Source organism: Tachyglossus aculeatus, chromosome 3, assembly GCF_015852505.1.
Source record: "Tachyglossus aculeatus isolate mTacAcu1 chromosome 3, mTacAcu1.pri, whole genome shotgun sequence".
Taxonomy (NCBI): Eukaryota; Metazoa; Chordata; class Mammalia; order Monotremata; family Tachyglossidae; genus Tachyglossus; species Tachyglossus aculeatus.
This window is the reverse complement of record NC_052068.1, coordinates 13,057,957-13,079,884: the sequence shown is the minus strand read 5'-3', so window position 1 is coordinate 13,079,884 and position 21,928 is coordinate 13,057,957. Positions and strand designations below refer to the sequence as shown.

The 21,928-nt window shown below is 45.9% G+C and overlaps 1 protein-coding gene across 4 annotated transcripts in view; it reads left to right on the top strand.

Annotated features, from left to right (window-relative positions):
- The window catches only part of RASSF4 (Ras association domain family member 4), a 134,826-nt gene that overhangs the window by 39,196 nt on the left and 73,702 nt on the right, over positions 1–21,928 (top strand). For 3 of the 4 annotated variants that reach the window (XM_038743837.1, XM_038743835.1, XM_038743834.1), the window contains exon 2: positions 18,342–18,438. The exons of the other annotated variant lie outside the window; for it this stretch is intronic. In XM_038743837.1, the coding sequence (XP_038599765.1) occupies positions 18,377–18,438 (62 nt within the window). In that variant the 5' untranslated portion in view covers positions 18,342–18,376. The remainder of the gene's footprint in view (positions 1–18,341; positions 18,439–21,928) is intronic. 4 annotated transcript variants of the gene reach the window in all.

The following is a 21,928-nucleotide window of genomic DNA, read 5'->3' as shown; positions in this document are numbered from 1 at the left end:
AAATCAATAAATGTTATTTATTGAGTGCTTACTGTGTGCAGGGTGATGATGATGATGATGATGATGGCATTTATTAAGCGCTTACTATGTGCTTACTAAGCACTGGGGAGGTTACAAGGTGATCAGGTTGTCCCACAGGGGACTCACAGTCTTCACCCCCATTTTACAGATGAGGTAACTGAGGCCCAGAGAAGTGAAGTGACTTGCCCAAAGTCACCCGGCTGACAATTGGCAGAGCCGGGATTTGAACCCATGACCTCTGACTCCAAAGCCTGGGCTCTTTCCACTGAGCCACGCTGCTACAGGGTGCTGTACTAAGTGCTTACGTAGTGTCTTAATCGGGGTGTTAACAAACCCATTCCATTAATATTCTGCTACTGAATTAGATCGTTTTTTTTTTACCCAAGAAAAAGTGCTAACACATCCCGAAACAAAGGTGAAAGTCCAGAAAGAAGCCTTCTTGCCCTGGCAGTTTTTTTTAATGGTATTTGTTAAGTGCTCACTATTTGCCAGGCATTGTACTAAGCGTTGGAGTAGATACAAGGTAATCAGGCTGGCCATAGTCTTTCGCACTTGGGGTTCACGGTCTTAACCCCCATTTTACAGAGGAGGTATTTGAGGCACAGAGATGTTAATCAATCAATCAATCATATTTATTGAGTGCTTCCTGTGTGCAGAGCACTGTACTAAGCGCTTGGGAAGTCCAAGTTGGCAACATCTAGAGACGGTCCCTACCCAACAGCGGGCTCACAGTCTAGAAGGGGGAGACGGACAGCAAAGCGAAACACGTGAACAGGTGTCAAGTCATCAGAATAAATAGAAGTAAAGCTAGATGCACATCATTAACAAAATAAAATAAATAGAACAGTAAATATGTGCAAGTAAAATAAATAGAGTAATAAATCTGTACAAACATATACACAGGTGCTATGGGGAGGGGGAGGAGGTTCTGTTCAACAGCATGAAAGGACAAATTTCAAATGGCTTATAGCCCTTTAGTCCTAACTCGAGATCAAATATTCGAGAGGGCAGAATGTGATCATCACCTGGGGATTATATGGAGCTCCTCATCATCAATCGTATTTATTGAGCGCTTACTGTGTGCAGAGCACTGTACTAAGCGTTTGGGAAGTACAAATTGGCGACATAAGTACAAGTTGGCAACATAAGTAAGGAACTCCTCCTTACTGCCCGCCCCCAAGGAAGTTTTGAGGAACTCAAGTCAGCTAGAAAGCAGAAGTTGCTGGAAGTTTGGAGCTGTGCGAAAGCCAGACGGGGGTTGCAAGGGCTGCTCCAAGTTTCTCCTCTTACGGATGACCGAAAGTCCCATTTTGGCTCAGGTTTTCCAGAATCAGCACGCACGAAAGGGTTGCCAAACATTTCCTCCAACTTTGAACCGGACTGTGAACCGTGCCTCATAGGGGAAGGGGTAGTTTAGGGGTGGAAATGAATCAGTCATGTTTATTGAGCACTTACTGTGTGCAGAGCACTGTACTAAGCACTTAATGATGGCATTTATTAAGCGCTTACTATGTGCAAAGCACTGTTCTAAGCACGGGGGAGGTTACAAGGTAATCAAGTTGTCCCATGGAGGGGGCTCATAGTCTTAATCCCCGTTTTACAGATGAGGTATCTGAGGCACAGAGAAGTTGTGATTTCCCCAAGGTCACACAACTGACAGTTGGCGGAGCCGGGATTTGAACCCATGACCTCCGACTCCAAAGCCCGGGCTCTTTCCACTGAGCCACGCAGCTTCACGTGGGAGCGTACTCACTTCCAAGTACCAAGGAAGTAGGTACAGTACTTCACTTGGCTCAGTGGAAAGAGCCCAGGCTTTGGAGTCAGAGGTCATGGGTTCAAATCCCGGCTCCACCAGCTGTCAGCTGTGTGACTTTGGGCAAGTCACTTCACTTCTCTGGTCCTCAGTGACCTCCTATGTAAAAATGGGGATTAAGACTGTGAGCCCCCCGTGGAACAACTTACCTCCCCAGCCTTTAGAACAGTGCTTTGCACATAGTAAGCGCTTAATAAATGCCATCATTATTATTATTATTAATGCAAATAAATATTGTATATTGTACCCTCCCAAGTGCTTAGTACAAGATACACAATATACTCTAGGCCTCTAGCCTGTAAACCTATTATGGGCAGGGGATGTGTTTGTTACAGTGTACATGCCCAACCACTTAGTAAGACTCACTTAGTAAGACTCACTCATTTAAGACTGTGAGCCCCCCATGGGACAACCTGATCACCTTGTAACCTCCCCGTGCTTAGAACAGTGCTTTGCACATAGTAAGCGCTTAATAAATGCCATCATTATTATTATTTATTATTATTACTTAGTACAGTGCTCTGCACACAGTAAGCACTCAATAAATATTATTGACTGACAGTATAACAAAGGTGGAAGACACGTTCCCTGCCTACAGTGAGCTTAGAGTCTAGAGGGAGAAACAGAAATGAATATAAATAAATTACAGATCTGTACATAAATGCCGTGGGTCTGACGGAGGGGTGAATACAGGGTGCAAATCCAAGTGAAAGAGTGATGCAGAAGGAAGTGGGAGAAGACAAAATGAGAGCTTAATTGGGGAAGGCTTCTTGGAGGAGCTGTGATTTTAATAAGGTTTTGAAGGTTCTCCATCACCTCGCCCCCTCCTACCTCACCTCCCTTCTCTCCTTCTACTGCCCAGCCCGCACCCTCCGCTCCTCCACCACTAATCTCCTCACTGTACCTCGCTCTCGCCTGTCCCGCCATCGACCCCCGGCCCACGTCATCCCCCGGGCCTGGAATGCCCTCCCTCTGCCCATCCGCCAAGCTAGCTCTCTTCCTCCCTTCAAGGCCCTGCTGAGAGCTCACCTCCTCCAGGAGGCCTTCCCAGACTGAGCCCCTTCTTTCCTCTCCCCCTCGTCCCCCTCTCCATCCCCGTCTTACCTCCTTCCCTTCCCCACAGCACCTGTATATATGTATATATGGTTGTACATATTTATTACTCTGTTTATTTATTTATTTATTTTACTTGTACATTTCTATCCTACTTATTTTATTTTGTTGGTATGTTTGGTTCTGTTCTCTGTCTCCCCCTTTTAGACTGTGAGCCCACTATCGGGTAGGGACTGTCTCTATGTGATGCCAATTTGTACTTCCCAAGCGCTTAGTACAGTGCTCTGCACATAGTAAGCGCTCAATAAATACGATTGATTGATTGATTGATTGAAGGTGGGGAGAGTCATCATCTGTCAGACATGAAGCAGGAGGGAGCTCCAAGCCAGAGGCAGGACGTGGGCGAGAGGTCGGTGGTGAGATAGACGAGATGGGGTAATTGTTAAGCGCTTACTATGTGCCAAGCACTGTTCGAAGCGCTGGGATAGATACAAGATTATCAGGTTGTCCCACGTGGGGCTCACAGTTGTAATCCCCATTTTACAGGTGAGGTAAAAGAGGTATAAAAAACAGTGCTTGGCACATAGTAAGTGCTTAACAAATACCATTATTATTATTATTATCATTCATTCATTCAATCGTATTTATTGAGCACTTACTGTATGCAGAGCACTGTACTAAGCGCTTGGGAAGTACAAGTTGGCAACATATAGAGATGGTCCCTACCCAAAAACGGGCTCACAGTCTAGAAGGGGGAGACAGAAAACAAAATAAAACATGTGGACAGGTGTCAAGTCAAGGTATGAAATTAAATGACTTGCCCAAATTCACACAGCTGACAATAATAATAATAATAATGGCATTTGTTAAGCACTTAATAGGTGCAAAGCACTGTTCTAGGCGCTGGGGAGGATCCAAGGTGATCAGGTTGTCCCACGTGGGGCTCACAGTCTTCATCCCCATTTTACAGATGAGGGAACTGAGACCCAAAGAAGTGAAGTGACTTGCCCAAAGTCACACAGCTGACAAGTGGCAGAGCTGGGATTTGAACCCATGACCTCTGACTCCTCTGACTCAGTGATTCCACTGAGCCACGCTGCTCCTCAAGATGGTTGAGTGCTTTTAAGTCTATGGTAAGGAGTTTCTGTTTGATGAGGAGGTGAATGGGCAACCACTGGAGGTTCTTGGGGAGTAGGGAAACACGGACTGAACAGTTTTCAGAAAAATGATTCATTCATTCATTCAGTAGTATTTATTGAGCACTTACTGTGTGCAGAGCACTGTACTAAGCGCTTGGGAAGTACAAGTTTGCAACATATAGAGATGGTCCCTATCTGACAATGGGCTCACAGTCTAGAAGGGGGAGACAGACAACAAAACAAAACTTGTGGACAGGTGTCAAGTCGTCAGAACAAATAGAATTAAAGCTAGATGCACATGACTAACAAAATAAATAGAATAGTAAATATGTACAAGTAAAATAAATAGAGTAATAAATCTGTACAAACATATATGAAAGTAGAGACGGTCCCTATCTGACAACGGGCTCACAGTCTAGAAGGGGGAGACAGACAACAAAACAAAACTTGTGGACAGGTGTCAAGTCGTCAGAACAAATAGAATTAAAGCTAGATGCACATGATTAACAAAATAAATAGAATAGTACATATGTACAAGTAAAATAAATAGAAAAATGATCTAGGCAGCAGGAGTGAAATGTGGGGTGGAATGGGGCGAGACAAGAGGCAGAGAGGTCAGCAAGGAGGCCGATGCAATAGTCAAGGTGGGATAGGATAAATGTTGGATTTAACATGGTAGCAGTCTTGACGGAGAGTTAAGGACAGATTTTAGTCATTCATTCATTCATTCAATCATATTTATTGAGCGCTTACTGTGCGCAGAGCACTGTACTAAGCTCTTGGGAAGTACAAGTTGGCAACATGTAGAGACGGCCCCTACCCAACAGCGGGCTCACAGTCCAGAAGGGGAGACAGATAACAAAACCAAACATATTAAACAAAATAAAATAAATAGAATAAATATGTACAAGTAAAATAGAGTAATAAATATGTACAAACATATAAACCTATATACATATATACAGATAGTCACGTAGCGAAGGTCGAACCGACAGGATTTGCTGACAGATTGACAATGTGGGTTGACTTAGAGAGATGAGTCGAGGATCCCTGCAAAATTACAAACTTTGTAGAGAATTTGGTGGTGCTGGCTACAGTGATGAGAAAGTCATGGGGAGAATAGGGTCGGGGTGGGAAGATGAGGAGTTCTGTTTTGGACGTGTTAGGTTGAAGGTGTAAGCAAGGACATCCAAGTAGACATTTCCTTAGAACGGTGCTTTGAAAATAGTAAGCGCTTAACAAATGCCATCATCATTATTATTATTTCCTGAAGACAGGAGGAAATTTGAGACTGCAGAGAAGGAAAGAGAGCAGGGCTGGGGATGTAGATCTGGGAATCATCCACATAGAAATGGTAGTAGGAACCATGAGGCCAAATGAGTTCTCCAAGAGAGTGGGTGTAGATGGGGAATTAAAGGGGACCAGAACTGGATCTTGAGGGATGCCTAAAGTTAGGAGGTGGGAGGCAGAGGAGGACACCCCCATTAAAAAGACTGAGAATGAGCAGCCAGAGGGATAGGAGGAGAACCAGGAGAGGACGGGGTCAGTGAAGCCGAGGTTGGATAATGTTTCCAAGAGGAGGGGCTGGTCGACAGTGTCGAAGACAGCTGAAAGGCTGAGGAGGATTAGGATGGATTAGAGGCTGTTGGATTTGGCAAAAAGGAGATCATTGTTAACTTTTGAGAGGGCGGTTTAGGAGGAGTGAAGGGGGCAGATGCCAGATTGCGGGGGGGCGGTCAAAGGGAAAATTGGAGAAAGGAAGTGGAGGCGGCGGGTGTCAACAACTCTCAAGGTTTTTGGAGAGGAATGGAAGGAAAGAGATGGAGCCATAACTGGAGGGAGCCATGGAGTCAATTTTTTTTTTGTTTTTGTGGGGATTTTTCACGGTACTTCGTTCTCGCCTGTCCCACCATCGACCCCCGGCCCACGTCATCCCCCGGGCCCGGAATGCCCTCCCTCTGCCCATCCGCCAAGCTAGCTCTCTTCCTCCCTTCGAGGCCCTACTGAGAGCTCACCTCCTCCAGGAGGCCTTCCCAGACTGAGCCCCTTCCTTCCTCTCCCCCTCGTCCCCCTCTCCATCCCCCCATCTTACCTCCTTCCCTTCCCCACAGCACCTGTATATATGTATATATGTTTGTACATAGTTATTACTCTATTTATTTATTTATTTTTCTTGTACATATCTATTCTATTTATTTTATTTTGTTAGTATGTTTGGTTTTGTTCTCTGTCTCCCCCTTTTAGACTGTGAGCCCACTGTTGGGTAGGGACTGTCTCTATATGTTGCCAACTTGTACTTCCCAAGCGCTTAGTACAGTGCTCTGCACACAGTAAGCACTCAATAAATACAATTGATTAATTGATTGATAGCAAAGACTTGAGCTTGTTTGAAAGCAGTGGGGAAGAAGCCATTGGAGAGTGAACGGTTGAAGATGCAGTCAGGGAGGGAAGAATGGAGGGGGAAAGTGTTTTGAAACATTACGGAGGAATGGGGTCGGATGCATTGGTGGAGGGGACAGATTTTGAGAATAGGCAGGAGATCTTCTCTAGAGAAACTGCTGGGAAAAGATGGGAGAGCTGAAGAAGGGACAGGAGGAGGGAGGGACCGGAGAAGAGCAGGGGAGATTTTAGGGGAATCACGCCTGGAGGTTTCAATTTTCTCAATGAAGCACATGGCTAAGTCAGGAGGGGCAGGCGCTGGAGCAAACAGGGCGACAGGAGGTTTGAGGAGGGAGTTTAATGTCGGAAATAACTGGCGAGGGCAGTGGCCATAGGAGCCAGTAAAGATGGAGAAGTACTGTGGCTGGGCTGAGGACCGGGCAGATTTCAAGCAGACAAGGATGAACTTGGGGTGTAAGAAGTCAGCCTGATATCTGGATTTCCGACAGCAGCGCTCTGTGACCTGGGCACAGGAACAAAGGATGCAGTCTGTAGAAGTGATCCAGGGCTGTAAATTACCGGGATGAGATCAGCGAAGGGGTAGGGGAGCGAATGAGTTGAGTTCAGTAGAAAGGGCGGTGTCGAGGGCATCAATTTGGTCATCAAGGAAAGGTTGTTTGGATATGGAGACTAAGTGGGGCGTAATGACGAGAAAATTGGATGGGGTCAAAAGATTAGAGGTCTCTGCGGAGGAACAGAGCAGGGGAGGTCATGTGGGAAGGTGAGAAAGTTGTGGTCGGATTAAAGGGATTTTGGAGTCAGGGAGGGTACAGATTTTACGATAACTAGAGATGTTGAGATGGAGTGTGTCCCTTCTAGACTGTGAGCCCTCTGTTGGGTAGGGACCGTCTCTATATTTTGCCAACTTGTACTTCCCAAGAGCTTAGTACAGTGCCCTGCACACAGTAAGCGCTCAATAAATACGATTGAATGAATGAATGAATGTCCTAGTTGGTGAGTGGGTGAGGTGGGATGGAGCAGGAGGTTAGTGGAGTTGAGGAGTGATGGAAAGCAGGTAGTGGAAGCGTCACCAGGAACATCCACAGGGATATTGAAGGATAAGAACTCCGTCCAATCTGTTTGTATTATATTTATTCAAGTGTTTGGTAAATGCTTGGCACATAATAATAATGGCATTTATTAAGCGCTCACTATGTGTGAAGCACTGTTCTAAGCACTGGGGTGGATACAAGGTGATCAGGTTGTCCCACGTGGGGCTCTCAGTCTTAAACCCCATTTTACAATTGAGGTGACTGAGGCACAGAGAAGTGAAGTGACTTGCCCAAAGTCACACAGCTGACAAGCGGCGGGGCTGGGATTAGAACCCATGACCTCTGACTCCCAAGCCTGGGCTCTTTCCACTGAGCCATGCTGCTTCTCTGGGGAGCAGGGAGCAGGAATGTAGGGAGCAGGAATGAACGAATGGCGCAGGAATCCAAGGAAAAGGAGTCCCAATCAAACAACCCATCAATCAGTGGTATTTATCGTGCTCTTGCTGTGTGCAGAGCACTTTACTATCATCTTCATCATCAATCGTATTTATTGAGCGCTTACTGTGTGCAGAGCACTGTACTTCCTTGGGAAGTACAACTTGGCAAAGTATAGAGACAGTCCCTTCCCAACAGTGGGCTCACAGTCTAAAAGGGGGAGACAGAGAACAAAACCAAACATACTAACAAAATAAAATAAATCGAATAGATATGTACAAGTAAAATAAATAGAGTAATAAATACGTACAAACATATATACATATATACAGGTGCTGTGGGGAAGGGAAGGAGGTAAGATGGGGGGATGGAGAGGGGGACGAGGGGGAGAGTGCAGTTCAACGAGCGTTGGTAATCGTCCCGATTGACAAAGCTTGGCGACTTTCTATGGGGCCAAGCTCTTTTGCAGGGCCCCACACTGAAAGGCTTATGAGGCTCCATCTCACCGAGGGTTGGTTCTTCCATCCATCCATCCGTTTGTTCATTTGTTCATTCATCAATTTTTATTGAGGAGCAGTGAGGCTTTTTTTTTTTTGCGGGGCGGGTGATGGTATTTGTTAAGCGCTTCCTATGGTCCAGGCACCGTACCAAGCACTGGGGTAGAGAGAAGACAAACAGGTTGGACCCAGTGGTCAAAAGATTGGAGGTTGAGGGAACAAAACAGATTTGCGGGGAGGGTGCGGGTGGGAGAGAAGGCAGGTGAGGAGGTGTGGTCTCCTTCTAGGGGATTAGCACAGGATTGATCCATCTTAGGACAGGCCTAAGGGCTTAGGCCTTCTATCATCATCATCATCAATCGTATTTATTGAGCGCTTACTATGTGCAGAGCACTGTACTAAGCGCTTGGGAAGTACAAACTGGCAACATATAGAGACAGTCCCTACCCAACAGTGGGCTCACAGTCTAAAAGGGGGAGACAGAGAACAAAACCAAACATGCTAACAAAATAAAATGAATAGAATTGATATGTACAAATAAAATAAATAAATAAATAAATAGAGTAAATAAATATGTACAAACATATATACATATATACAGGTGCTGTGGGGAAGGGAAGGAGGTAAGATGGGGGGGATGGAGAGGGGGACGAGGGGGAGAGGAAGGAAGGGGCTCAGTCTGGGAAGGCCTCCTGGAGGAGGTGAGCTCTCAGCAGGGCCTTGAAGGGAGGAAGAGAGCTAGCTTGGCGGAGGGGCAGAGGGAGGGCATTCCAGGCCCGGGGGATGACGTGGGCCGGGGGTCGATGGCGGGACAGGCGAGAGCAAGGTACGGTAGGGACTATATATGTTGCCAACTTGTACTTCCCAAGCACTTAGTACAGTGCTCTGCACACAGTAAGTGCTCATTAAATACGATTGATTGATTGATTGACAGTGCTCTGCACACAGTAAGCACCCAATAAATACGATTGAATGAATGAATTTATTTATTTTACTTGTACATATTTATTCCATTTATTTCATTTCAATAATGTTTTCTGTTTTGTTGCCTATGTGGCCAACTTGTACTTCCCAAGCGCTTAGTACAGTGCTCTGCACACAGTAAGCGCTCAATAAATACGATTGAATGAATGAATGAATGAATAAGTCTGAGGACTTGGGTTTTAATTCCAGTTCTGCCACTTGTCTGCTCTGTGACCTTGGGCAAATCAGGTATCTTCTCTGGGCCTCTGTACAAATGGGGATAAGATGCCCGTCCTTCCTCTCCCTTAAACTTTGAGCCCTTCGAAGGACAAGAGCTCTGTCCAATCTGTTTGTATTATATTTATCCAAGTGCTTGGTAATTGCTTGGCACATAATAATAATAATAATAATAATAATAATAATAATAATAATAATAATGGCATTTGTTAAGCGCTTACAATATGCAAAGCACTGATCTAAGCGCAAAGGGGGATATAAGGTGATCAGGTTGTCCCATGTGGTGGGTGGTCCCCTCCCCACAGCACCTGTATATATGTATATATGTTTGTATGTATTTATTACTCTATTTTATTTGTACATATTTATTCTATTCATTTTATTTTGTTAATATGTTTTGTTTTGTTCTCTGTCTCCCCCTTCTAGACTGTGAGCCCACTGTTGGGTAGGGGCCGTCTCTATATGTTGCCAACTTGTACTTCCCAAGCGCTTAGTACAGTGCTCTGCACACAGTAAGCGCTCAATAAATACGATTGAATGAATGAGTGAATGTGGGGCTCACAGTCTTAATCCCCATGAGGTAACTGAGGCCCAGAGAAGTTAAGTGACTTGCCCAAAGTCACACAGCTGACAAACGGCGGATTAGAACCCGTGACCTCTGACTCCCAAGCCCGGGCTCATTCCACTGAGCCACGCTGCTTCTCTAATATAGTAAGTGCTTGAAAAATAACACAATTATAATGTTGGTATTTGTTAAGCGCTTATAATGTTGGTATTTGTTAAGCGCTTACTATGTGCAAGGCACAATTATTGTCATATAGAAGCAGTATGGCCTAGTGGCAAGAGCACGGGCTTGGGTGTCCGAAGTCATGGGTTCCAATCCCTGTTCCGCTGCTTGTCAGCTGTGTGACCTTGGGCAAGTCACTTAACTTCTCTGTGCCTCAGTTACTTCATCTGTAAAGTGGGGATTGAGACTCTGAGCCCTATGTGGGACAGGGACTGTGTCCAACCTAAGTTGCTTGTATCCACCCCAGCGCTTAGGACAGTGCTTGTCGCATAGTAAGCGCTTAAATACCGTAATTATTATTTATTTATCTATCTATCTGCCACTGAGCACCTGCTGTGTGCAGGGTGTTGTAGAGGTGTTTTGGAGAGTACAACCAAAGGAAGACAGGAGCACCATGGCCTCATCGGTAGAGCATAGGCCTGGGAGACAGAGGACCTGGGTTCTAATTCTCCCTCATTTCTCTGCCGAGTGACTTTGGGCTAGTCACTTAATGTCTCTGTGCCTCATCTGTAAAATGGGGATTAAGACTCTGAGCCCCAAGTGGGACCAGGGACCTTGTCCAACCTGATTAACTGGGTTCTACCCCTGTGGTTAGTACAGTGCCTGGCATTTAATAACCACTTAACAAATACAATGAAAAAGAAAATCAACATGGTCTTTGTGCTTGAGGAGCTTACGATCCCTTGGCATAGAATTAAAGGCATCTGTGTATTTAGGGTTTTTCCTCCTTCTCTCACACTGGACTGAAATAGCCTTCAGGAACCCAAACCATTTTGGGTACTGTCCAGAAAATAGGGCCTCAAGACATGTGAGGAACCACAAGGAACTGAAACTGTATTTTGAAACTAACTGGTTTTAACTTATTGTGTTATTTGTTAAGGACTTAATATGGGCCAAGCCCACTACCAGCTGCTGGGCTAGCTGCAAGATAATCAAGTTGGACTCCACCCCTGTCACCCACGGGGTTCACAGTCTAAGGGGGAGTGTAAACCACTATTTACTTCCCATTTTACAGATGAGGAAACCGAGGTACAGAGAAGTGAAGTGATTTGCTCCAGGCCACACAACACGTGAGTGGAGGAGCCGGGTTTAGAAGCCAAGTCAAACTCGTCATCTTCCCATCCAAACCTTGCCCTCCTCCTGACTTTCCTATCATTTTAGACAATTCCACCATGACCCTGGGAATATCCTGGACTCATCTTCTCATTCATCTCACACATTCATTCTGTCACCAAACCCTGTTGGTTGTGCCTTCACACCGTCTCTAGAATCCACCCTTTCATCTCCATCCAAACTATCACGCCGTCAGAGAGGCAGCGTGGCTCAGTGGCAAGAGTGCGGGCTTTGGAGTCAGAGGTTGTGGGTTCTAATCCCGGCTCCGCCGCTTGTCAGCTGGGTGACTTGGGGCAAGTCACTTAACTTCTCTGGGCCTCAGTTACCTCATCTGTAAAATGGGGATTAAGACTGTGAGCCCCCCGTGGGACAACCTGATCACCTTGTATCTCCCCCAGTGCTTAGAACAGTGCTTGGTACATACTAAGTGCTTAACAAATACCAAAATTATTATTATTATCCAGTCACTTACCCTATCCCGCCTTGATTACTACATCAGTCTCCTCTCTGACCTCCATGCCTCCTCTCTCTCCCCACTCCAGTCTCATACTTGACTCTGCTGCCTGAATCATTTTTCTACAGAACCGTTCAGGCTGTGTTTCCCCTCTCCTCAAGAACTTCCAGTGGTTGCCCATCCACCTCCACATCAAACAGAAACTCCTTACCATCAGCTTTAAAGCACTCAATCAGCTCTCTTTCTCCTACCAGATGTTGCTGATTTACTACAATCCAGCCTGCAGACTTCGCTCCTCTACCATCAGTCTACTCTCTGTACTTCCATCTCTTCCATCTAGAATGCCCTCCCTCCTCAAATCCAAAAGACAATTACTCTCCTCCACTTCAAAGCCTTATTGAAGACACATCTCCTCCAAGAGGCCTTCCCTGACTAACCCCGCCTTTCCTTCATCCAGTCGTATTTATCGAGCACTTACTACGTGCAGAGCATCGTACTAAGCTTTCCTCTTCTCCCACTCCCTTCTGCATCTCCGTGACTTGCTCCCGTCATTCCACCCCTGTCCCAGCCCCACCGCACTTATGTCCATATCATTTATTTATGTTTATGTCTGTCTCCCTCTGTACACTGTAAGCTCATTGTGGGCAGGGACCGTGTCTGCTTATTGTTATATTTTACTCTCCCAAGCCACGGTAAGCACTCAGTCAGCGTGGCTCAGTGGAAAGAGCCCGGGCTTTGGAGTCAGAGGTCATGGGTTCAAATCCCGGCTCTGCCAATTGTCAGCTGTGTGACTTTGGGCAAGTCACTTAACATCATCATCATCATCATCATCAGTCGTATTTATTGAGCGCTTACTATGTGCAGAGCACTGTACTAAGCGCTTGGGAAGTACAAATTGGCAACATATAGAGACAGTCCCTACCCAACAGTGGGCTCACAGTCTAAAGGGGGAGACAGAGAACAAAACCAAACATACTAACAAAATAAAATAAATAAATAAATAAATAAAAAATAAAATTTACTTCTCTGGACCTCAGTTACCTCATCTGTAAAATGGGGATTAAGACTGTGAGCCCCCCGTGGGACACCCTGTAACCTCCCCAGCACTTAGAACAGTGCTTTGCACATAGTAAGCGCTTAATAACATGCCATTATTATTATTATTATTAATCAATATGATTGAATGAATGAATAAGCGAATGACTGTATCTCGCTACTGACACCTTGTTCACAGCCTTCCTCTGGTCTGGAACTCAACCACCCCCTGTTGGTTTTTTTTTTGTTGTTTGGTTGGTTGGTTGGTTTTTTAGTGGCATTTGTCAAATGCTTAGTATTCGCCAAGCACTTTACTAATCACTTGGGGAGATACAAGGTAATCAGGTAAGAGGTAAAGTCACTGTCCCAAATGGGGCTCACATAGCTGACAGACCTCTTTCACTTTTTCTGAGCACATAGTACAGTACATCTTCACACATCCCCACCTTCAAAGCCCTTCTAAAATCTCATCTCCAAGGGGCCTTCCTTAAGACCCTCATTTCTCCTCACTCGTCTGTGTCACCTATGTACTCGGGTCTGCATCCCTTAAGCACCTGATATTAGCCCCTCAGAACTTAGGCACATCTGCCATTTCCCCTTTCTGTAATTTATTTTAATACCCGTCTCCCCCTCTAGACCGTAAGTTCCTTGAGGAAAGGGATTGTGTCTACCAACTCTTCTGTATTGCACTCTCCCAAGTGCTTAGTGCAGTGCTCCGCATACAGTAAGCACTTCACTGACTGATTCAGCACAGTGTTGGAGCGGGACGGAGGTAGTGGCTTATCTGAAGAGCCCACTCAGGTGAAAAGGCATCCTTGGAACAGTCAACACTTGTTGCCATGATGTGGCAGAGTGTGATGTGATGGGCAGGTGATTCTTCTGGGGTTACCATTTAATCTTGCAATGTCTGTCTTCGATGAACATTCAATTGGTAAAGAAGGTTTTGGGAAAGAAAGTGTGTGTATGTGCTTGCTTGCAAGAAGGGGAGAGGGGGAGTTTAACAAGGACGTATCTTGCTCATCAGGAACATGCTAAACAGGTCCAGAATGCAGTGTCCCTATGCTGAAGACAGCCTCCTCCATTGTCTTTCCAAAGAAAATGCCAAGTTACGTTTCATCATCATTAATCGTATTTATTGAGCACTTACTATGTGCAGAGCACTGTACTAAGCGCTTGGGAAGTACAAATTGGCAACATATAGAGACAGTCCCTACCCAACAGTGGGCTCACAGTCTAAAAGAAAAAAAAAACATTTATTTGGAATGCAAATCAACAGGACTCAGAGTTTCCAGAAACCTAAAGCAGCTTTTCAGTTTTCACCTCTCTCTTCTCCCAACCTCACTGCCAACTCGAATAGGGCAGGCCTGTTCGTTGGGGAGTATTTCTTGAGCACCTTCTAGTAGTAGTAATAGTATTTATTAAGCACTTACTGGGTACAGAGCACTGTACTAAATGCTGGGAGACAATAGAAAGGTGGGAATTAAACTTGGTCCCTGTCCTTCACAGTGCTCAATCAGTCACTTGTATTTATGGAATGGGGACTAGCCCATTGTTGGGTAGGGACCCTCTTTATATGTTGCCAATTTGTACTTCCCAAGCATCTAGTACAGTGCTCTGCACACAGTAAGCACTCAATAAATACGACTGAATGAATGAATGTACTAACTGATTGGGAGAGTACAGTATAACAGACACTTTCCTTGCCCCAAACGAGCTTACAGTCTAGAGGAGGAGACAGACAATGATATAAATAAGTAAAATCAAAGACATGTACATAAGTGCTATGGGGCTGGAAGGAGGATGAATAAGGGGAGCTAGTTAGGGTGGAACAAAATAGAGTGGGAGAAGAGGAAATGAGGGCTTAGGGAAGACCTCTTGGAGGAGATGTCCTTTCAATAAGACTTTGAAGGTAGGGAGAGTAATTATCTGTCGGATATGAAGAGGGAGGGCGTTCCAGGCCAGAGGCAGGACGTGAGCGAGGGATTGGAAGCGAGACAGATGAGATGGTGGTATAGAGAGAAGATTAGCATTGGAGGAGCGAAGTGGCCAGGCAGGGTTTTAGTAGGAGGGTAGTGAGGTGAGGTAGGAGGGGGCAAGGTGATTGGGAGCTCACTAGATGTACCTGTCACCCAATGCCCGGGGATGGTTTCGTTCAGAAATCAGGGCCGGGGGTGGGGGTGGGGGGGTGGGGATAGAGAGACTGGAGACGGAAAACCTGAGTTTTATACAAAATGTATTCTGTGAGGCGAATTGAAGTATTTGATTATTTTGGACACGACAAATTGCGCTTCAAATTGAATTGAGATGCAGCATGGCCTAGTGGCTAGAGCAAGGGCCCGGGAGTCAGAAGGTCATGGGTTCTATTCCCGGCTCCGCCACTGGTCTGCTGGGTGACCTTGGGCAAGTCACTTCATTTCTCTGGGCCTCAGTTACCTCATCTATACAATGGGATTGATACTGTGAGCCCCTCATGGGACAGGGACTGTGTCCAACCTGATTTGCCTGTATCTACCCTGGCGCTTAGTACAGTGCCTGGCACATAGTATGTGCTTAACAAATACCATAATTATTATTTTGGGAGGAATATGATTATGTAGTGATATTAGAGCTTCCGTAGCGGGAAGAATATACTTACATATTACTCAGTTCCACCCAGGAGGAATTCACTTATCACCTGTGCTCCTAGGTCATTCCAGTTTACAGCCTTAGTTTGTCCAATCTCTGCCCTCCCCCGTCCTCCGTACCTAGTTTGATTGGCATGGGGGTGAGGGATACCTTTTGTATTTCCAGCTTGGGCTCAGTTTGGCATTGTGAGGGCAGTATCCCACCCACACTTCCAAGTTCTACCTCCTGGCTCGGAGGTCAAGAGATAGCATTTGACCTTGAGATGGTGAGTACTCTGGTGTCACCTTGGGACAGTACCCTATTACGTTCTCAGAAAAAGCGCAAGGAGAATAATTCAGATAAGAGAAGCAACGTGGCTCAGTGGAAAGAGCCCGGGCTTGGGAGTCGTAGGTCATGGATTCTCATCCCGGCTCCGCCACTTGTCTACTGTGTGACTTTGGGCAAGTCACTTCACTTCTCTGGGCCTCAGTTACCTCATCTGTAAATTAGGGATTAAGACTGTGAGCCCTACGTGGGACAACCTCATCACCTTGTATCTCCCCCAGTGCTTAGAACAGTGCTTTGCACATAGTAAGCGCTTAACAAATGCCATCATTATTATTATTATACATCCATGGCCCTTAAGGAGTCCTCAGTCAAAAAATAAGAGGAAGGAAAGCAGCAACATTCATTCATTCATTCATTCGTATTTATTGAGCGCTTACTGTGTGCAGAGCACTGTACTAAGCGCTTGGGAAGTACAAGTTGGCAACATATAGAGACGGTCCCTCAGACCGTCTGTGACGGCTCACAGAATCAATCAGTGGTATTTATCATCAATCGTATTTATTGAGCGCTTACTGTGTGCAGAGCACTGAGCTAAGGATTTAGGAAAGTATAGTACAATAACGTTTTTTGTTTCACTTTAATGATGTTTGTTAAGCACTTACTAAATGTCAAGCACTGGGGTAGATATGAGCTAATCAGGTTGGACACAGTCCATGTCCAAAATGGGGCTCACAGTCTTAATCCCCATTTTATAGATGAGCTAACTTGAGGCCTGGAGAAGTCAAGCAACTCGCCCAAGGTCACACAGCAGACAAGTGACAGAGCCGGGTTTAGACCCCAAGTCCTTCTGACTCCCAACCCCTTGCTGTATTCTCACAGTCACGCTGCTTCCCAGGCTGCCGTTTTTAGACAGGCTCTTAGTTGGCTACAGACATTCAGGGAAAGATGGAGACGACGAAGGCAACCAAATTACCACAAAAAAGGGCAGCATTGGGAGCAGTGCTCTTCCTCCATTCAAGGCCCTACTGAGAGCTCACCTCCTCCAGGAGGCCTTCCCAGACTGAGCCCCCTCCTTCCTCTCCCCCTCATCCTCCTCTCCATCCCCCCGTCTTACCTCCTTCCCTTCCCCACAGCACCTGTATATATGTATATATGTTTGTACATATTTATTACTCTATTTATTCCCTCTGCCCATCTGCCAAGCTAGCTCTCTTCCTCCCTTCAAGGCCCTATTGAGAGCTCACCTCCTCGAGGAGGCCTTCCCAGACTGAGCCTCTTCCTTCCTCTCCCACTCATGCCCCTCTCCATCCCCCCTTCTTACCTCCTTCCCTTCCCCACAGCACCTGTATATATGTATATATGTTTGTACATATTTATTACTCTATTTATTTATTTATTTATTTTACTTGTACATATCTATTATATTTATTTTATTTTGTTAATATGTTTGGTTTTGTTCTCTGTCTCCCCCTTTTAGACTGTGAGCCCACTGTTGGGTAGGGACTGTCTCTATGTGTTGCCAATTTGTACTTCCCAAGCACTTAGTACAGTGCTCTACACATAGTAAGCGCTCAATAAATACGATTGACGATGATGATGAGCAAGGAAGTTTCCAGACTCCTCCCCGCTCAGGCTGGCTTGTCCAGAGTCTAAAGTCCACAACCCTCTGAACATTTCTAAAGGAAGGTGGGGACTAAAACCGCCTTCGTATCATCTGACTGAATAACTAACAGTCCGAGGCAGTCCATCGCACCAATCCCAACCTCCCAACACACACACACACACACACGCGCCCGCCAAGAATCTCTAGCCCTCTCTCTTCCCTAAGAGAGGAGATGGAGGAGGAGCGGCGGGGAAAGTGGTAGCAAATCCCAGCCCATTCCACGACTCTCTGAGGGGCTCAGAGAGGGAGTGCTTTGATGCTTCAGGATAGAGAGATTTGAATTCCAGAGGGAATGTAGTTTGTAGGATGCTTTTAGCTGCTAGTTACGACCTATATTAGTTGTTTGAGGGCTGGGAAGAGTAGCGAGGTGAGGTCGGAGGGGACAAGGTGATTGGGAGATCACTGGATGTGTTGTGGTATGTTCTCAGAAAAGGTGTAAGGATAATAATTCAACTGCCTTTTGCTGCTAGTTGCAACCTACATTGTCTGGGAAGAGGTTCATTTCTTTCCCTTTGACTCATCTTTCCCCTGGCTGGAAATTCTCTGTGATTGAGACCGTGAGCCCACTGTTGGGCAGGAACCGTCTCTATATGTTGCCAACTTGTACTTCCCAAGCTCTTAGTCCAGTGCTCTGCACAAAGTAAGCGCTCAATAAATACGATTGAATGAATGAATGAATTGAGCTAATGCAGCGACAGCATTAGCGTGCCCCTGATTAAGGGCCTCTCCCAAGCACTTAGTACAGTGCTCAGCACATAGTAAGCGCTCAATAAATTGAATTGATTGATCTCTGCTGTTCTCTTGGCAGGTTCACCATAAACTCCTGGAGGAATTGCTGAGAGGATGGAGGACGACTACCCCCAAAATCCACATGTGCCGATTAGCAGCACCAAATCCATTCTGAGGTAAGGCCTTCCTTTTTAATAGGAGAGAGTCGAGCCGTAATTACGAAATGAGAGAGGGAGATTTGATTCGAAGGAGGTAATCCTAATTTAGGCTTGCAATTTAGCATGAATCCACAGAATGGAAGACTGTGTCATTCTCTTAAACATTCATTCATTCATTCAATTGTATTTATTGAGCGCTTACTGTGTGCAGACCACTGTGCTAAGCGCTTGGGAAGTACAAATCGGCAACATATAGAGACGATCCCTACCCAACAACAGGCTCACAGTCTAGAAGGGGGAGACAGGCAACAAAACAAGTAGACAGGTGTCAATACCATCAGAATAAATAAAATTATAGCTATATGCACATCATTAATCAAATAGAGTAATAAATATGTACAAATAGAGTAATAAATATGTACAAATATATGCAAGTACTGTGGGGAAGGGGAAGGGGGTAGGGCAGAGGTGGCGGCGATGGGGAGGGGAGGAGGAGGAGGAGAGGAAAAAGCGGGGGCTCAGTCTGGGAAGTCCTCCTGGAGGAGGTGAGCTCTCAGTAAGGCTTCGAAGGGAGGAAGAGAGCACTGTGGCCTAAGTAGAAGAAGCAGGGGTCAGGGAATAGGGGTTCCAATTCTGGCCTTGCCACGTACTTGCTGTGTGACCTTGGGCAAGTCATTTCACTTCTCTGTGCCTCAGTTTCCTCAGCTGTAAAATGGGGATTAAATACTGGCCCTCCCTCACCTCTTAGACTGAGAGCTTTATCATCATCATCATCAACAATCGCATTTATTGAGCGCTTACTATGTGCAGAGCACTGTACTAAGCGCTTGGGAAGTACAAATTGGCAACATATAGAGACAGTCCCTACCCAACAGTGGGCTCACAGTCTAAAAGGGGGAGACAGGGAACAAAACCAAACATACTAACAAAATAAAATAAATAGAATAGGTATGTACAAGTAAAATAAATAAATAAATAATTAGATATACGGCTCATACCCACAGACAACCTAAATGTTCAGGATTCACTAGCGAATATTCTGGCTACCGAAAGAGAAAGCAGAGGGCTAATAAAATGTAAACTCAAAATAGCAGGGCCCTAAAGTATCCTAAAATGAATTTCAAGTAATGAATACTTCAACCAGGACGCCCTCCTCTAGCGGCACAGGGGGCAGGCCGGCACAGCCCTAGTGGACCAACTGCCCATCCGTGTTCACGGCAATTCCGGATGGGAAGGAACGGTCACCGGATGCCCCTCTTTATGTGGGACAGGAGTGATTTGGATTGTTTTTACCCCAGAGTTTAGTATAGTGCTTGACACGGGTAAACTCTTTGAGGGCAGGTGTTTTGTCTACCAATTCTATTGTACTCTCCCAAGTGTTTTTTACAAGGTGCTGCTCAAAGTGCTCACTAAATGCCATGGATTGATTGTCTAAACTGAGTACAGAGCCAGATGCCTGGATTGTAGGGGTTTATAATAGAAGTGGAAGAAATTATCTCTAATCCCCAAGGATTTATTGAATGCCTATTTTGTGCCAAATAGAGGGTAACGAAGTTTGTGCGTGTATGTATAATAATAATGATGGCATTTATGAAGCGCTTACTATGTGCAAAGCACTGTTCTAAGCGCTGGGGAGGTTACAAGGTGATCAGGTTGGCCCACGGGGGGCTCACAGTCTTAATCCCCGTTTTACAGATGAGGGAACTGAAGCACAGAGAAGTGAAGTGACTTTCCCAAAGCCACACAGCTGACAATTGGCAGAGCCGGGATTTGAACCCATGACCTCTGACTCCAAAACCCGGGCTTTTTCCACTGAGCCACGCTGCTTCTCTATGTATGTGTATGTTTGTGCACAGATTATTCATTCATTCATTCAGTCGTATTTATTGAGCACTTACTGTGTGCAGAGCACTGCACTAAGCGCTTGGGAAGTACAAGTTGGCAACATATAGAGACAGTCCCTACCCAACAGTGGGCTCACAGTCTAGAAGGGGGAGACAGAGAACAAAACCAAACATATTAACAGAATAAAATAAATAGAATGAATATGTACAAGTAAAATAAATAAATAGAGTAATAAATACGTACAAACATATATACATATATTCAGGTGCTGTGCAGAAGAGAAGGAGGTAAGGTGGGGGGGATGGAGAGGGGGAGGAGGAGGAGAGGAAGGAGGGAGCTCAATCTGGGAAGGCCTCCTGGTGGAGGTGAGCTCTCAGTAGGGCCTTGAAGGGAGGAAGAGAGCTAGCTTGACGGATGGGCAGAGGGAGGGCATTCCAGGCCCGGGGGAGGACGTGGGCCGGGGGTCGATGGCGGGACAGGCGAGAACGAGGCACGGTGAGATTAGCGGCAGAGAAATGGAGGGTGCGGAGGGTGATTACCATTCTCTCCCATGGCTTCAACTACCACCTCTGTGCTGATGACGCGTGGCTCAGTGGAAAGAGCATGGGCTTTGGAGTCAGAGGTCATGGGTTCGAATCCCGGCTCCACCACATGTCTGTTGTGGTACCTTGGGCAAGTCACTTAACTTCTCTGACCCTCAGTTACCTCATCTGTAAAATGGGGATTAAGACTGTGAGCTCCACGTAGGACAACTTAGTCACCTTGGATCCCCCCCAGCGCTAACAACAGTGCTTTGCACGTAGTAAGCGCTTAACAAATGCCATCATTAAGTAATTAATTAATCTCCATCTTCAGCTCTGATCTCCCTCCCTCTCTGCAGTCTCACATTTCCTCCTGCCTACGAGATATCTCTACTTGGGTGTCCTCCCATCACCTCAAGCATAACACGCCCAAGACAAAACTCCTCATCTTCCCTCCCAAACACTGTCCTCCCCCTGACTTTCCCATCACTGTAGACAACACACTTTGCTCTTCTGGTGCTAACCTTATCGCTGCACCTCGATCTTGTCTCGCTCGCCACCGACCCCTCACCCACATCCTCCCTCTGTCCTGAAATGCCCTTCATCCTCAAATCTGACAGATAATTACTCTTCCCCGTGTTCAAAACCTTACTGAGGGTGCACCTCCTCCAAGAAGCCTTCCCTGACTAAGCCCCCCTTTCCTCTCTCCCAATCCCTTCTGCATCGTCCTGACTCTCTCCCTTTATTCACCCCACAACTCCAGCCCAATAACACTTATGTCCATATCTGTAACGTATTCATTTATATTAATGTCTGTCTCCCCTTCTCGACTGTGAGCTCATTGTGGGCAGGGAATGTGTCTGTTTATTATCATATTGTACTCCTCCAAGCGCTTAGTACAGTGCCTTGTATCCAGTCAGTGCGCTCAACTAGACAGAGAGGAAAAGTAGGCTGGGCTAAAAGAAAGCAGACTTTGGGGAAGTAAGAATTCCAAGTCCACTGCTCGGACCGGTTGAGTGAATGAGGGAACTGAGACCCAGAGAAGTTAAGTGACTTGCCCAAAGTCACACAGCTGACAACTGGCAGAGCTGGGATTTGAACTTCCCAAGCGCTCAGGACAGTGCTCTGCACACAGTAAGCGC